Below are 16,775 nucleotides of genomic sequence, written 5' to 3'. Positions count from 1 at the left end.
GTGTTTTAGGGTCAGATCAAGGTCAATTTTCAAACCAGCACATGTGAGGCACCAAACCATAGACTGGGTTTTTGGGTGGAAATAGGGGTGTGTAATAACACGTCTTCAGATAAGATAAATACAATACAGAGGTTGAAATAAGATGACAAGAATTTATTCCATCATTTTTATTCCCATAAACAAAGTAGCTCCATCCAGAGAATCTCAAACATTCATCAGCAGCAGAGGCTCATTAAAAAACCCAAAACAAACAAAAACAAAGAAGTAAAAGGAAAAAATTACCCCCACCCTCCCCCCCGGACCCCACCCATCTTCAACTTCATAGGCAAATATTTCACAACATCTAAATCGCTAAAAATCACACTCAGGCCATCTGATCCAAAAAGCATCTAAACAGAAAACCGTAGTAAATGATCATGAAGAGCAAAACATTAAGCAACATAAAATTACAGGACAGAACTCAGTTATACTTGTTTACACTGATCAAGTCGTACAAGTAATGCTTACGCTTTGTGCTGGATAAATATGATGTCAGCTTTTGGTACTGGTGCTGAAGGTCAGGTCAACATTGCACAACCCAAACAAACACGAGCGCCTAAACCTTCAAACTTCTTTAACACTGTAAGATCAGCTAAAGCTCTGACAGTCGATTGGCACTGAGGAGCCAATGCAAATAAATCCAACACCTACTGTCAAAATGGGATTTCTTTGCCATTTACTAAGTTCAATCTCTTGAGTCAAATTTGACTGCTTACGGGGCAAAACTAATCAAAACACTACTAAGAAGAATCATTACCGATTAACATTTTCTGTTTGCTATGAGTAAACATCACTTTTCCTAAATGCTCTACAAGCTGTCAGCAGACTTCTCCAAATTGGCCAATGACCATGTAAACTCTGCAACACAAAAGGAAGTGCTAATAAATAAGAAAAAAACTTCATAAAACAAACAAATAAACAAGGAAACACTTCTGTTGGCTCAGGATATCAACAAAACTAACAGCAATAAAAATAAATAGTTTTACAACAATATAACAAACAGGGCTTATTGTTCAAAGATGCTTTGCTCAGCTTACAGGATGATGGAGCATATGGCTAAAGGTTGTACAGTCAGGGCTGGAAGGAGGCAACTATGAACAAACCGTATGCACGTTTGCCATGCATGTGCATGAAAACACACACCTGTGTCAGAGGATGCATAGGTGGCAAAGGAGATTCTGAGGTAAACCCATGAAAGGCTGTGAATGAGTCAGTCAAAAGCATTTTATAACAAAATGTTATACAAGGGCTCAGCCCTCCAACACCCAAACAGCTTTCACATCCACAGTAACCTCTGCATGTGATAAGAGAAAAATCATAACATGACTATCACCTACTATTGTTGAGTATGTTTCTCTCACCTACGCACCTCCCGGGATACAATCAGAGGCAAAGGGCATGAATAAGGCGGGTTTATAAAACATAAAAACAAAGATTAAGGGACAACAGAAACTTTACCTTCAAGACACAATAAGTTAAAATGTAAATATAGAAACAATATCACTTGGCTCCTTTTAAAACCACTTCTGCTCAGATAGAAAAAACAAAACAACAACTTGTAGAAATTATATTAAATCTCAACCCATCAGACGTGCAACAGCAAAGTAAATCCCTTCTCCTTAAATATTAAATCAAAAAGTAACAAGATGAAAACATTTGTATACGCGCTAGTATGTACAAATTAAAGAGTGATATTATAATATTTACATACACACATCAGTCCCTGATCGATTAAGGCCAAAGTGCTGTAGATGCACGTGTCACCCACGTCACATGTAGGCTGCTGTTGCACTTAAGTGTTCCTCAGTTTGCAAAATGCCAAAGAAGCAGTTATACAGTTATACTCAAGGCTTTTGCTCTAGTATTACTCGTCTCTCAAGCATATAAAACTAAGCAAACTTTAGCATCAGGAAATAAAAACTGTCCAACACCCTTTTTCAGCAGTTGGAATTTTGTCATTTTTGTCTTTTTTTCCTTATACAAAAGTGGAATATTTTATATACAGTAGCACTAGAGTTCATACGAGATTCACTACAGCCTCCTGGGACTTCCTGAAACGCTCGCTCATCTTGAGAGAGGGTATTTATTAGAGAGGGTGAGAGTGCCAACAAGTCCACCCGATAAATGTGAACGAATGCAGGAAACCAGGGCAGTGGAGCAGTGCTGGTCTCTTGTATGTGTGAAACCACAGTGCCAGTTGATGGAAGAGTCAGAGCATGCCAAAACCCTCACTGCCCTCGCTGATGGCCAGCTTCAGCATCTTGTGCAGCTCCTCGTAGGAGTCGTAGGTAGGGAGGCACAGCTGGTTAAAACTAGACAGACACAGAGAGTCAGCATGTGGTTGAACTATTGTTGATTTGAAAAGGAGAACGGGCTGATATTACATTATTTCTTATGTATAGAGAAAAAAAAAATCAAATTAAAAAACCAAAAACGGAAATGATTTTAAACATTTCCAGACGTGATACAGCAAAACACACCATCACAGAGCTCTATTGTTTCCAACAACTATTAAAAACATATCAGTGAGCCATGGTGTTGCAGTGGGGATTTTTTTTCACTCTCTCACACAGTTTATTTTGACTCAGTCCCATGTATGCCATCCTGTTGCTGCCATAAAAAACTCATTAGTATGTATAAATAAGCCACTGAAGCTATTCCACAGAAATGTGCTATTTTCTCCCGTTTGAATAACATTTTTTTTGTACAATTAAAGATTTTTACTGTACGTGTGATCTGGTCTTAAAGGTTTATATCATCAGTGAGAAGACTGTTGGTTTTAGACATGATGCAGGATTTGGCAGCAGTCAGAAAAACACATAGCAGCACTGTTGAGGCATGTTTTTTTTTCTCAGTATGTGTGCTTCTACTCACCAGGTGTGTGCAGTGGGCAAAGTGCTATGTGTGGGGGCAGCGATGATCTGGAACGAGGGGCAAAGAGTGTTGAACCCGCCGTGGGGTAGCTGAGAGGAGCCAGTGGTGAACTGCAGAAGACGAGCCAGTTCTTCCTGCGTGAAGCTGGACACCACCGCCCAGAACCACTTCATCACCTGAGGGAAGGAAAAAGGAAAAGCAAACAAGATCAGACATTTCCACCAGCTGCTAGGGAAGCAGGCAAGATAAGAAAAGCGTCCGTGACGTACCTTCTCTCGGAAGTGCCATGATCCACCAACAATCACAGCGTGGGCCTTGAAGTCCTGTACGTTTATGTCACCAGTGCCACACATCAGCAGCTAGAAGCACAAAAATCCATAAATATCCGGTGTTGATTAAAATGTCAGCAGGACTTCATTACAATACATCGCACATACCTCCAACTCGTTCTCATCAAATATGGCTAGCAGGTTTTCTGGAACCAGTTCATTCAAACCTGCAATTGATCAGGAAAAATGCACCAATTATGTGCACATTACCAGAGATCTCAGATGAGAGGAACTGGCAAGAAAAATACAAATGCAAAAATGCAGCTGTGTGCTAGCTTCATTTCCTTACCTTTAAGGAAATGTTCCACCTCATCTCTTACCTGACTGGCCAGTCTATACTGGGCCAGCAGGTTAAGATAATGCATCTTGTTTTCATTGGTCACAGCAATTTGAGCTCCACCGGATATAAGCTCCACCACCTGGAAGAGAGGACGACGGGGTGAAAATGACATTTAAGGTATGTTGAAAACTGGCAAGTAACAGCAAGAACCAGAGGAAAGAATTAGTACATATAAGACCAGAAACCCTGTTGAAAAATGTCACATTACTTCTCAGCTAATTTATAAATATTTGGGCAATTCATTTTAATGTTAAAGAAACAATTTGATGAAGTAACGTCGTTATTTAATTAAAAATCTGCGAGTCTGAGCTCTGTTTCATCACAGATTTATGCAGCCAGCTATTTGGGTGATATTTTACAAGTGAACAACAAAGTTTATAAAGAATGCCAAACTCTACTCGTCCATCCTTTTATATAAACTCACCACTCTTCCTCTTTTAAGAAAAATTGAGGCTCTAGCCAAACAAGCAATATGGTTTGTTTTGCTTGGTTTACTGCTTCGATCTCCTGGGATCTCCTACATCAGTACTTAAAAAAATAAAATAAAATAAAATAAGGGGAGGTTCCTTTCCAAAGTGTTGCCTCACCTTCTCCAGCTGTCCCGACTTGCTATACTTCTCCTCGGCAAACACCAGGTCCATTTCACTCACGTCATTGTTTAGGATGAAGCACACTTTAGTTTTGTAGAACTCCTGGTCGTCCGTCTCAAAGTACTGCATGTGGAAAACCAAACGAAAACCCAGGGAAAAAATTTTTATTAAATTTTTAAATAAACACGGTACTTCATCTTCTAGCAGGGAAGGATAAAAAGATGACTGGGTGGACTGGAGTTCTCAACTTTGAAGGCGAAGTTATTTGGATAAACAGCCAAACACATTGGGTAGTTTTCTGTTAAATAAATAATGCCAAGAAAGAAATGAGGTTTCTTGGCTTTGTCAGGAATGTTTAAGTGATGAGATAGAACAGTTGACACTAGAGGATAAACAATAGAGATGTGACCTTCCAACTTCTGAGCAAAGTGTCTCTTTAATTGGAATGCACTGCGTTCCATACCTTGTAGTTCATTCTCAGGCCAATGATTTGGGCCAAGAAGGAACGTGTAAAGCGAGCTCGAACCAGCTGTTTGTAGGCTCCACCCAGAGCAGACTCATACAGACATTTCCCTACAACGCGACCCGCAAACTCATACATCTTTAGGCGCAAGTGGGGTGGCCTCTCGGGATTTGGGTGTACCTGGAAAATGAAGACGAATACTCTCTGTGAGTTTCAAAACTAAGTGTTGATGGTGTATACAGAACATACAAAGGGTTGAAAACAGAAACTCACAAGGCCCTGGTTGTTGTCACTGAAGCGGGTGAACAATTGATTCGATGTGTCAAAGAGGGTCTTGCAAATCAGTTCAAACCACTCCCTGCGTGGACCGCCCCAGTCCAGAGCTGCAGAGGAAAGATTTTAACGCACCTTAAATCCTTTTCTGATTTTAAGTGAAGTGCTTGAGGCAAAATGTCATTTCTCCAATAGGCCTCGTGTTGATTGTGCGTTTACCTTCCTCGTCCTGAAACACGACCTCAAAGTTTTTACTCCAGTCAGACACTGAGAAGTTCCTCGTGGCCTTCAATGACTGAACAAAGAACAAAAACGACAATTGAAACAGTCTATATGATCATAATGGTCACGTCACTGTTATGATTACACCTGTGGTCTTAAAACATAGCTTATAATAAAAAAAATAAAACAATAAATCTGATTAGAGTAAATAGAACGTCCTAAATGTAAAGCAAAAAACACTTGGAAACTGAAATCTCAGAGGACTGACGTGTGTGTGTGTGTGTGTGTGTGTGTGTGTGGGGCTCATACTCAGATGGTGAAATCATGCCTCAGATTAACACGCGCCATTTGGTTAATGCAAAATCCTGTAACTCCTGCCAAGTTCAACTCTTATGCAGGAATATATCAGACATGTGTACTACACACACACACAGACAAAAGGGAGCACTGTTTCACCGTGTTTGGCATCATAGAAAAAACATTTTGGAAAAAGGTCAGAGTGACATGTGAGCTGATATTTAAAAAGGCTTTCCTCTAAACCTTTTTTTTTTTTATAAATTAGAAAACATTGGTAATAAATGTTTTTGTTAATAAACCTCGGACTTTAATGCTTAACGTCATTCTGGTGCACTGTTTTGGAGAACTAAATTACATACCACATATTACACACTGGATTAGACAAATTATGTCTATTCTTCTGCTTTTCCACTAGAAAGAATAACATACGGCGTAAGACTTACTGAATCCAGAATGGCGTGTCGGCTGACTTTTAGGCAGGTCTTGGTGCGAGGTCTCTTGGAATGGATGTGCCTGAGTTCACGCTGAAAGAAATTCACCTTGTCTTGGAACGTTTCAGAGCCGCCTAAAAACAACATTATTAAATTACTACTACAGTTTTCCAAAGAGACGGTATTTGCTAAGTGCAGATCGTGCAAAAGTAACGGCGTTCCACTCAAACAAACCAATATTCTTGTGCAGGAAGCGAATGAAGGTGGCAGCCATGATGTTCCTATCCTTGCAGCTTAGCTCCACAGGAGGCTGTATCCCATCATCCACTACTAGAGTTAGGTACTTGTGAACTGGGTCAGGACCATAATAGGTAAACTAAAGAAAATAATGCAATTAAACATTAACCACGTATAAAACAAAGCGATCTAAAAATATATATACCGATTCTCCAGGATTGTCTAACATTAGTTCTGCTTACCTTTGTTCCTGGACATACTCGAAAGGTGAAAAGGCGCCATGGAATAATTTTCAGGTAGAATTCCTTCACGGATAATTGCTGTTTGAAAAAACTCAGGTTCAATGCCCTCATATTTTCATACCGGCAGTTTTAAAATCTCTGAATTTAAAATAAATAAATTGGAAGAGACAATAAGCATACAAGAACAACTGAAGTGTTTCAATTATTACTTCATAAAATATAATCCAGGTATTAAAGCTTTTGTGTAAATAGGTCTGTATGTATGTGGGCACTGATCTAGAGGACGAGGACAGTAAAGGTGATTCTGGTTCCAATACCTAACCATTATATTGCCACCGGTCACTTACCTTTGGCGATATGTAACAGTAGACCTTTTTTGGTTTCTTGACCTTCTCAGGTTGTCCCTCCACAGGAGAGTCATGTTCATCCTCCTCTTCTCCCATGGAGGGCCTCCTCTGGGGAGCCAACAAAGAGGAGGCTGGTAACTGCCACGATGAACTGCTGTAGTTCCCACTGCTGTAAAGGTATGCCTCAAAGTAGATGCTTATGCCAGGAGTGGATACATTCTTCTCCACGCAGGCCTTTTCATTCTCTGCAATGTGACATGCAAAGAGGAGCATTAGGCTATGAAAACAGTAGCTAATACATTTCTCTTCAGCACGTACAAGCTGCTCACCACTGAGAACAATTATGTCAAATTCCCCATTGCTGAGCGGCTGATCCTTGTAGGAGATGCGAGCCCTGAAACAACCAGTCTTCTTCAGGGTCAGTCTCAACAGGACCTGGCACTGCTGCTTGTTGACTGAAACAGATTTGCTGTAGAGGCCCTCCAGACTGTCATCGTCTGCTGTGCCTAGCTGAAAGAGCAGAAAGACTACAAATGAATCCAAGCTTAGTTCTAAAGCTAATGGTTGTGCAATTGTGCAACTTAAGAATAAAAACTAATCCTAGGTTTTATACTAGTCATCATCAAGAAAATAATCTCAGTTTAATGGGTAAAAGAACAGGAGTTTCACTCGCTTACAGAGTGCACATGGACACTGTAGTTTGCTTCATCTGTCAGAGATGTGGAGTTACTAGTAGGGTTTCCATACTCGTCTCTGGGCTCAATTTGTAAAGTGTGCCGCTGTCCGTTTGTTAGCACCAGGGTGGAGAAATGGTAGGCTATCTTGGTTTTGGATGGAACAACTGTACCTGAAGTGAAAAAGAGAACAGAAATATAGTCATCCAAAATAAAGACTTTGTTTTGACATGTAAACTGCATGAAAACATTTTATGCATCTACCTGGCTGGAATATCTTGTAATAAGGGCTATAGGCCACATTCAGTCCACCCAGCTTGACTGCAACCTCATAGCGTCCAGCCTTGCGTACTGTAAAAGCCACTTTGACTACATTGGACTCTGGGTCTTGCAGGACTTCCTGTGTGACAGGGATGTCCAGGGCCAGTTCAATGTGGGTAATGTTGACCCTCAGCCCCACAGGCCGATGTGCTGGGAAAGGCTGACCATTCTTATAGAACAGCTGAAAAGGCGAAAATAGAAAAATAAAAAGTGTCATTTAATACTGAAATGAGATTTTATTATCATCTCTTTTTCCGTTCTCAACATCTAGAATCTAGTGTGACCTGGACTCTGAAACTCATAGTCTGTCCCACTTCCTGTGGTTCCTTCCAGTCCCACGACACTTTGCAGGAACGTGGGTCCAGGTAGTTTCCCCGGACATAGTCGTAGATGCTACGATCACCGCGTCGCCCTGGATCCTCATTCTGCAGGAAGCTGACCACCCTTGCCGCAAGCTCACAGAGGAACTTGATGGTAAAGACAAACGCTATGATGGAAACAGTAATTCCACCTGCCACGAGAAGGAAAGAAGCACAAGAGTTGGAACTCATGTTTGCAAAAAACATTTCAGTATTAAAATAACTAAAGTTTAAGCAACGTTTCATCACCAACTATTTAAAAAACAAAACAAAAAAAAAACAGCAGCACCAACTAAAGCCAAAGTGTGAGCAGGAATAAAAATCAGTCACATACAAGTAAACACCAACCATATCAACTCTTACACTACCAGATAATGTTGTACTCACCAATCACGTAAAACATGAGGTCCCTTATCAAGAAGCACAGTGCCACACTACAGCCAAATATGAGAGCTCCCGCTGAGAAGACAGTAACACAATGCACTATTGATTACGTCAATTGTAGAAACTACTCACTTCCTCTTCCTTGTCTGCAGAGTCCGTGTCAATGCTTGCACTTTCCTTTGTCTCTAGCACATAGTTTTCCTATTATGTAAATTCGGTAGGTCTTCGATACCACTAAATTTATTTTTAAATCAAATGCAAAGAAAGGGTGTGACAAAAATGTCCAGCTTTGTCCTTTAGTATGAAAAACCACACCCTGTTAAACAACAGGAAAGCTGGTAAGGTAGAGAGTTGTTTTGTTGTCAGACAGATGAAGTAACACATAACTTCTCCATTAGAGAATTTGAGCTGCTTTCAAATGATCTATGCTTCTTTGAGTAACATTTGCGAAAACCCTTGAAAAGACTAAGCAAACAGTACTTCGGTTTATATGTTGTATCTGAATGCCTGTTGATACTTTGCAGCTGGGGAACGCAACCACAACTAACATTCTTTAAAGGCAACAATAAAAACGTGATCAGGGTCTCACCAAATGACCACTTCTCATTCAGACGTCTCTCAGCGAGGCTGTGCACCAGCCGGATCTCGTAGTCCTGGTCACGACTCCCCCTGGAGGTCTGGAGGATCTTGATGCCTGTAGACAACTTTATGTAGTCTTCGTAGTAGTAGCCCCAGGCAGCTAAAGAAAGCTGCAGCTGACTGTCAAACTGAGAGAGGTCATCCAAATTCATACAACCCAAGGTCTTCAGTCTGCAGTGTAAAACAAAAAGTGAAAGTATGTCAAGCAGGTAATAGAAATGAATCTAGCATTAAGCAACCACCTTTCTTTTAGGCTTCGGGACTGAAACCTAACTAACTCAAGGTCTGTTAAACAAGAATGCAGTTCCAGCCACACACACAACCCGTCCGGCATGCTTAACAAAATCTGGTTTAAGTACAATTCAGGCCAGGAGCCTCAATCTTATCTCCTAAACTACTCCAGTATTGCAAAAGCTACATCGGATGACATGTTCCAACAAGCCTTTTTCAAAATAAATAAAATAAATTGAGGGAAAAAAAAAAAAATCTAATTCCTGTGGTGTACATGGAGGAGGAAAATACTGGATGAGCCAACAGCAAAAGATTATTAGAATTATAATAACGCTACTGTCCAGATTAATGGAAAATCATCTTTGGTTCACCAAGTCACAAATCAATAATAAATAAATATACTGATAATTATCAGCACACATTAATAAATATACAACAGAAAACTTCAGAAAAAACATCACAGCATCACTAATTGCATCTGGCACAAATGATCCCTCATACATATTTTTACTAGCTAGAGGCATCCTATAAAACCTTCCTGACAACATTAGCTCGAAATCAGATCAGCAACAATGGACTGGATAAATACAGTGTATTAATAAATACAAAGAAGACCTTTAATCCTCTAAAACAAATGTTCATACTGTCTCTGTGTCAGCTGACACCGAGATCATGCAGGGAAAAGGGATAGCTCAGAGTGGTGGCCCCATGACTGGAAGGTCGGGGGTTTGATTCCCCTGAACAGCTACCCTGAGGTACCCCTGAGCAAGGTACCGTCCCTACACACTGCTCCCCGGGCGCCCAGTGGCTGCCCACTGCTTCACTGAGTGAATGGGTTAAATGCAGAGAGGAATTTCCCCACGGGGATCAATAAAGTGCACTTTCTAATTACGCTTTCACAGCATGATCTTTATGGGCAAAAATAGAGATTAGTATAAAATATTATCTGAATAACTAAAATCAAATCAACTGTAAGACTGCCTTTTCTATCCTTTGTTAATCAGCATGCGCGATGCTGTCTCAGTTTAATATGTACATACTGACAATAATGGTACAACTAATACTAAAAGCAACTTTAAATCCCCACTTACACTATATTTTGATTTTAAAAAAATTAATAATTAACTTTGGCTTTTTCAGTTCTTTACTGAACCAAAAGCACAGAAAAAAATGATGTGGGCAATGAAGGCTTACATAAAAGCCAACAGCAGTGGAGGCAGCTATAGTGTTGCAGCCATGACCTTCAGAAATGTGACACTGTATCCCACTAAAAATGTCAGGAATCTTCCTAACAAACAGGATTTTCCATGTTTCCGAAACAAAGCTGACTTCTAGAAACATAAAAGTTTACTCAAAAAAGAATCCCAGCACACTTATTGTTTTGATAGCGCAATAACTAATACTAATCATAGCTGGTTCTGTTTGAATCAGAATAAAGCACCCAACACATATACAGAAACATCTGCATTACTGCAGGGTCTCACAAATGCAGTCTCTAAAGAATGCTTTTTACTGCAGTGACCCTCCAAAACACTGCAGCCTACACAGCTCAGTGTCAGCAGACTCCGCTAGCCGTGAATGGAGAGGGTGCCCTCAAGTGGACATAAATGGTAAATGGCCTGTATTTATATAGCGCTTTACTGGTCCCTAAGGACCCCAAAGCGCTTTACATATCCAGTCATCCACCCATTCACACACACATTCACACACTGGTGATGGCAGCTACATTGTAGCCACAGCCACCCTGGGGCGCACTGACAGAGGCGAGGCTGCCGGACACTGGCGCCACCGGGCCCTCTGACCACCACCAGTAGGCAACGGGTGAAGTGTCTTGCCCAAGGACACAACGACCAAGACTGTCCAATCCGGGGCTCGAACCTGCAACCTTCCGATTACAAGGCGAACTCCCAACTCTTGAGCCACGATCGCCCCTAGTGTGTGTTAACCAACATGAAACAACTTAAAAAGCGTTAAAAAAAATTAACAAAATCTTAGAAATCACCTGGAATAATCTATATTTATGACAAGGCAAAAAGTAATTGATTACATCAAAGGGTTGCTGCTCATACCAGATTAGTAGAAATGTTCAAGTTAAGACTTTTCATTGCTTACGTATGATAATAGTGCTCCAGGTTCTGGGAGCAAAGCCACTCCTGGAAGGCAAAGTCTCGGAGCAGCTGGATGTGAGCCTCTGCAATCTCCCTCCAGCGCTGCTGTTCCTTCACCACCTCTTCCAAACGACTAAGAACACTCAGACTCAGTTCCTCAAGTGTGTGTACATCTGGATGGCACATGAACAGCATATAAAATCTCCAATACTCATACTTGCCAGTAAATCCACATCAGTATAATGACCCGAAACGTCTATATCCTCATTAAAACCTACTATAATGAAAGCTTAAGCCTGTGCTGTTTGTATGTGCATGCCACTGGCATCAATTTAGTCTGAATGTTTACTGATCAAAACAAAAATATCATCAGAGTCAAACCTAGAGGTAATGCAATCTCTCTGAAATAAACCCATAGTAAATCCAGTTGAAAGTGATACTTTTGCCTCTGTTACTTCTGCAAAAACTCAAGTCTTCTCACACATATCACTAACATCAGCTTGCTCTTTAAAAGAAAAAGAAATCAGCTAAATGTCTGTATTGTTTTGGTCAGGTAGGATTGAAGTCAAAGGTGATCCACTGACCTTCAAATAAGTTTCTGTATTGAGAGAGGTTATGTCCTTTGAGCCATTCCTCGATCTGACTCTCTTTTCCTTTCTTCCAGCGCACTTCCCAGAAAAAGATCCACGACAGTGAGCAGAAGAGGAAGGTCAGGAAGAAACGGCGGTCCATCAGACCATCTTTCAGCCTTCACTCAGACTTCTCCGTGCTCAAACACCAAACACCATCGAGTTATTCAAATCTCCTACAACAGAGGAAAAACGAGTTTAGCCAGATGGGATTTTAAAGAAAAAGTTGCTCAAACAAGCAGTAGATGGAAACACCAAGGAGCCCGGCTGTAGACTGTTCTGTCAACAAAGCATGAATATTTAAATGTCCAGAATAATACGAAACCCGTGGCATTGAAATATGTATGAAAAACGAGGCTCTGACAAACCTTTTAGTAAGGACAAACAGGGTCAAAGATATGCAAGTCAAATCCAATGAGAGGCCAACAGTGCAGCTACTGATTATGACAGATATTGATAACCATTCTGGTCTCGCTAGCTCAGCTGCCAGCACGTTTTCACACTATCTGCTAGCTAAAGAAATAACATATTCAAACAGAAAGCTTAACTAGAATTTATTGGGAAGGTCAAAAGCCTCGGAAGGTTAACTGCAACATCATCAATTCTCTCTGGTCTGTTGACACAGTGGGAAGGCTACCCTTAACAACTGCTACAGTAGCACTCCGACCAGACAACACAACGCTAACAGCTAGCAGAGTTAGCCCTGAATGTCAGCGTCCTTTCAGAAATCTCGTCGCCTGCCCCAAAATGGTTATTAAGGTGCATATCGTCACAGGTGCCTTTTGCAAAACCACGACTACACAAAACAAAACTGAACAAATGCAATATTGTAATATAGCCAAACTATTATTAAACACTGCAGTTACCTTCGTCTGCGAGGCGCTAGCGTAGCCACCGGAAAATGCGCAGAACGGGCGTCGATTTTTGATTACGTCTGCGCATTGCTAACACGAGGGTAGCAAGTCGTACTTGTAGCCGGTCTGTGGGTTCAGTCACTGAAATTTGAAATGGTACGTAGTTTCTCACTGTATCAGAGTAACATCACCGACTTAACAATTGTTGTTAGATAACTTCTTTTTTTTTTAACTTGAAGGTTAGAAGGTTTTGGCAGATTTACCGTTAAGCTAACATGCTAATGCTAATGCAATGTTTCCACATCGGATCTTTAGTCGCGACGTTTTAAAGGTTAAACAGTGAACGGTATCTTTTTTAACGAGCGTTAACGTTTCAAAAGGTTTTGAGTAGGTTTTGTCACTCTATTTAGAGAAATTGGATATTAACACAGTTGAAGTTTCTGCTGTTAAGTGTTGGTTGTGATCAATTTTGGGCTTCATCAATGCAGGGGAAGCAGAAAACGAAGAGATATGCAGCGATGAAAAGAATGATCAGTCTCAAGGACCAAAGAATGTAAGTTTCGGCAGTGCTTTCTGCGTCTCTGCTTTATTTAGAGCCATGTGGTTCATTGCTTCACCCACTTCCCACGTAAAAAGCTGCCACAACTCATCGTTTGTTTTGTAGAAAAGAGACAGACCGAGCCAAAGCAAAAGAGAAAAAGAAGAAAGACCCTTCGCAGCTGAAGGAGAGAGAAGTGTAAGTTAGCCACGAAACAGAAATACGCATTGGATCGTTAAAAAGTGTTTGATCATGAATTTGGTTTCATTTCTTTGATTTTTGTGCAGGACTAAGTACCCATCGTGCCTCTTTTTTCAATACAACACTCAGCTTGGCCCACCATACCACATTCTGGTTGACACAAACTTTATAAACTTCTCCATCAAGGCCAAACTGGACATTGTTCAGTCTATGATGGACTGCCTTTATGCCAAATGTAAGTATTAGTGCTCAGTGGGAATTTTTTATGAAAATAATAAAGTTGCTGTATGTCACTTGTTTTATATCAGCATCCAATAAAACAGAAAGTTTATATTAATTTTTTAAATAAATTCCATCCTATCCAGGTATACCATATATTACAGACTGTGTAATGGCTGAGATTGAAAAGCTTGGAATGAAGTACAGAGTTGCGCTCAGGTAAAGGCTGCTTGATGTAAATAAGTGTTTCAAACTTGAATGCATTTAAAGTTATGTTTGTTATTGAAACAGTCTTCACCTCGTTTATTTTTTGTAGGATAGCAAAAGATCCAAGATTTGAGCGTCTGCCTTGCACACACAAGGGAACTTATGCCGATGACTGTTTAGTCCAACGAGTAACACAGGTAATATATGCAATTAAATGTCAGTGTTAATTTATTTGCACCAGCTGTTTGCTTGTCAGCACACACAAGAGCTGAACAGTAAGATAACACAATTAGGTAGCCTTAAAAATTGACCACAGAAAATAAAGGAACTACGTAACCAACTCCAAAACTCTCTAGAGTGGAGTCTTTGCAGCTATTCCCTAAACAAAGATATTAGGTAAAGGATGTAGAGAAAAGGTCTGCTGTCTGCTGCAGTCTGCTGTTTACCTCAGCTGGTGTCCTTGTGCATTTACTGTGAGAACGCTATAAAATATTGTGAAAGGAATCTGATATGAGTATATGAGCTCACTTCTGTCTGATGACAGTGACACTGATGGTTTTTGCCGCTGTTAGTGGTGTTAGTAAGACTTTCTTTGAAGTGGAACAAACATTGTTGGACTTAGAAACTTACTGAATTAACTTTCATAAAATGTGACAATGTAATAAAACTGTTCAACAGATGGAAAATTGATTTTTAGGACACTTTAGCCTAACAGTAGCTGGAATAATGTTAGCTTATAATCAGCTGTTGTTGTTTAGCCAGCTCATTGTCAGCTTTCCGGAAATGGCAATGTCAGATATCTAATGTCTATCTGTCTGATCTGCTGATAGGAAGAAACAGATGATAAAACATAGGTATGATGCTGCATCTCTTAAGTCTGACTTTGCAGACACCGATTGCAGATTTGATGAGGCGAGTGGTTACCCTGTACTCAGGCTGAAATTAAACAGAGTAGTTCCAATAGTGAGAACCCAGCTGAAGCGATTAGTGTTTTGCTGTGTGCTACATGTGAGAAAGGACACTTTCAGACAAAGTTAAAACCAGATTTTTCTCAAGATCGTCCAGGTCTCATGTGCAAAAATCACCTCAGAGTCTCAGTTTCCAGAACAGCTGATTGTAGTTAGATCAGTTAATTCTGTGTTATCACTCTGAGTTCAGGTTGTGATATGTTCCGAGTATATTATATTAGTGATATGTGGTATTTAAACAAACAACAACATAAAAAGAGGCTGATCAAATTAATTAGAAAACAGGAAGGGAAAAAAGTCCATGAATTGCATTTTATTTTGTGTGTTCCACTCTTTTATTATTTACTCTTGATTTGAATTTTCCTTTATGGATACCTTGATATCAAAGCACATATATTCAGAATCTTTGTCATTATACAAAAGCAAAAGTGCAACTAAATTATATGCAAAGAAGGCAATCTTATTAAACATTTTCTGAGGTACAAAACATAAAAACTAAAAATTTTGGTAAATAAACAGGATAAAATATATATGTATGTGTGTATTTGTAGAAGGAATCAAATAAGCAGTTCAGGTTTATTAAAGAAAACCAGTCAGTAAGAAGAGGAGTGTGATAGAGTTCAAAGTTTACACTAATCCTGCTTTCTGGATCAGTTCTCTGATAAAAGGCAAATTGCCAAATAGTAACTGTGATGTGTATAAATGTCCATCTTCTAACGCTGGCTATGTTGCTAAGGGGAGATGTAAATTATGTAAAAATATTTCCGCAGCACAAGTGTTACATCCTGGCCACTGTTGACCGAGATCTGAAGAGAAGGGTCAGGAAGATCCCTGGAGTGCCCATCATGTACATCTCAAACCACAGGTAGCAGGGTTCTGCATTTTAATTAAAATATATGGCAGCTTTGATTGTAGCTATTTTATTTTCCAAGTGTTTTTCAAATATAAAATTAAAATAATGTTATTGCTAACTTTGAAATCAATTTGTTCTGATTCTAAAAACAGGTATAACATCGAGCGGATGCCTGATGACTACGGTGCTCCAAGATTTTAATGTATCTACAGCTGACCAAGAAGTGTAAATAGACTGAAGTTTCTTGTTGATTATTCCTTTCATTTGTATTAAAAAATATTGAGGATTGAGGTTTATTTTGTTTTCTCTGGATACTCCTGCTTCCTTGTACAGTCCAGAGACACGTACATGTTAGGTTAATATAACAAACACATTAACTGGGGATTGTGGTTTGACAGTATGGGTGAGTTTGAGTGTGAATGATTGTGATGATCACCCCCTGTGATAAGCTGGTGACCTGTCTGGCGTGTATCCTTCCTCTCACCCAGTGTCAGCTGGATTAGATAAGCCTTGAATGGATGGAAGTTTCATTTAGTGAGGATGGGGTGTATTTGATCACATTTCAAACTGCAAAATAATTTAATTGAGTGATTTGTTCTTGAAACATTTTGTTACAATTTTTTTTCCATTGAATAAACGTGTTATTGAAATATCTTCTGTCTTTCATTTTTCCATGTTAAATGTGTAAAGTGATGTTTACTCAGAGCTAATTTAACAGTAATGTGACATTTTATAATCAAGAAGTACATTTCCTTATTTTCTACTTGTAGTATACTGTTAAATTGGAAAATTGAAATATAAGCTAAAGCAGACCTCAGGTTGACAGCTTACGAGGAGCACCTAAATGCATCATCGTACCCCTGCTGAGATCATCCGCTAAGTAGGGAGCATGCGCAGGAGAAGAGA

General features: G+C 39.8%; 2 protein-coding genes across 3 annotated transcripts; one reads left to right on the top strand and one right to left on the bottom strand.

The window, feature by feature from the left end:
- Window positions 1-347: 347 nt before the first annotated feature.
- arel1 (apoptosis resistant E3 ubiquitin protein ligase 1) lies at window positions 348-12,957 on the bottom strand. Its single transcript, XM_005742718.1, has 22 exons — window positions 12,896-12,957; window positions 11,985-12,205; window positions 11,405-11,573; window positions 9,012-9,232; window positions 8,426-8,497; window positions 7,964-8,190; window positions 7,623-7,860; window positions 7,362-7,531; window positions 7,014-7,194; window positions 6,685-6,929; window positions 6,338-6,415; window positions 6,093-6,234; window positions 5,871-5,992; window positions 5,128-5,203; window positions 4,909-5,018; window positions 4,636-4,815; window positions 4,170-4,295; window positions 3,532-3,661; window positions 3,351-3,409; window positions 3,183-3,272; window positions 2,914-3,089; window positions 348-2,351 (listed from the first exon to the last, which is right to left on the bottom strand). Exons 2-22 carry the CDS (start codon window positions 12,130-12,132, stop codon window positions 2,249-2,251), a joined length of 3,063 nt encoding a protein of 1,020 aa, XP_005742775.1. The 5' UTR covers window positions 12,133-12,205; window positions 12,896-12,957; the 3' UTR covers window positions 348-2,248.
- On the top strand, window positions 12,930-16,521 carry fcf1 (FCF1 rRNA-processing protein). Of its 2 annotated transcripts, none has more exons than XM_005742719.2 (8): window positions 12,930-13,039; window positions 13,372-13,436; window positions 13,548-13,619; window positions 13,709-13,857; window positions 13,988-14,060; window positions 14,158-14,245; window positions 15,787-15,881; window positions 16,022-16,521. In XM_005742719.2, exons 1-8 carry the CDS (start codon window positions 13,037-13,039, stop codon window positions 16,068-16,070), a joined length of 594 nt encoding a protein of 197 aa, XP_005742776.1. In that variant the 5' UTR covers window positions 12,930-13,036; the 3' UTR covers window positions 16,071-16,521. The 2 variants fall into 2 exon arrangements, with proteins under 2 accessions (XP_005742776.1, XP_005742777.1); XM_005742720.2 differs by lacking the exon at window positions 12,930-13,039 and adding an exon at window positions 13,063-13,270.
- Window positions 16,522-16,775: the final 254 nt, after the last annotated feature.

This window comes from Pundamilia nyererei, unplaced genomic scaffold (assembly GCF_000239375.1).
Source record: "Pundamilia nyererei isolate P.nyererei 1_Seehausen unplaced genomic scaffold, PunNye1.0 scaffold00123, whole genome shotgun sequence".
Classification (NCBI taxonomy): domain Eukaryota; kingdom Metazoa; phylum Chordata; class Actinopteri; order Cichliformes; family Cichlidae; genus Pundamilia; species Pundamilia nyererei.
Note: the sequence above shows the minus strand (reverse complement) of the source record. Positions and strands in the feature narration are given on the sequence as shown.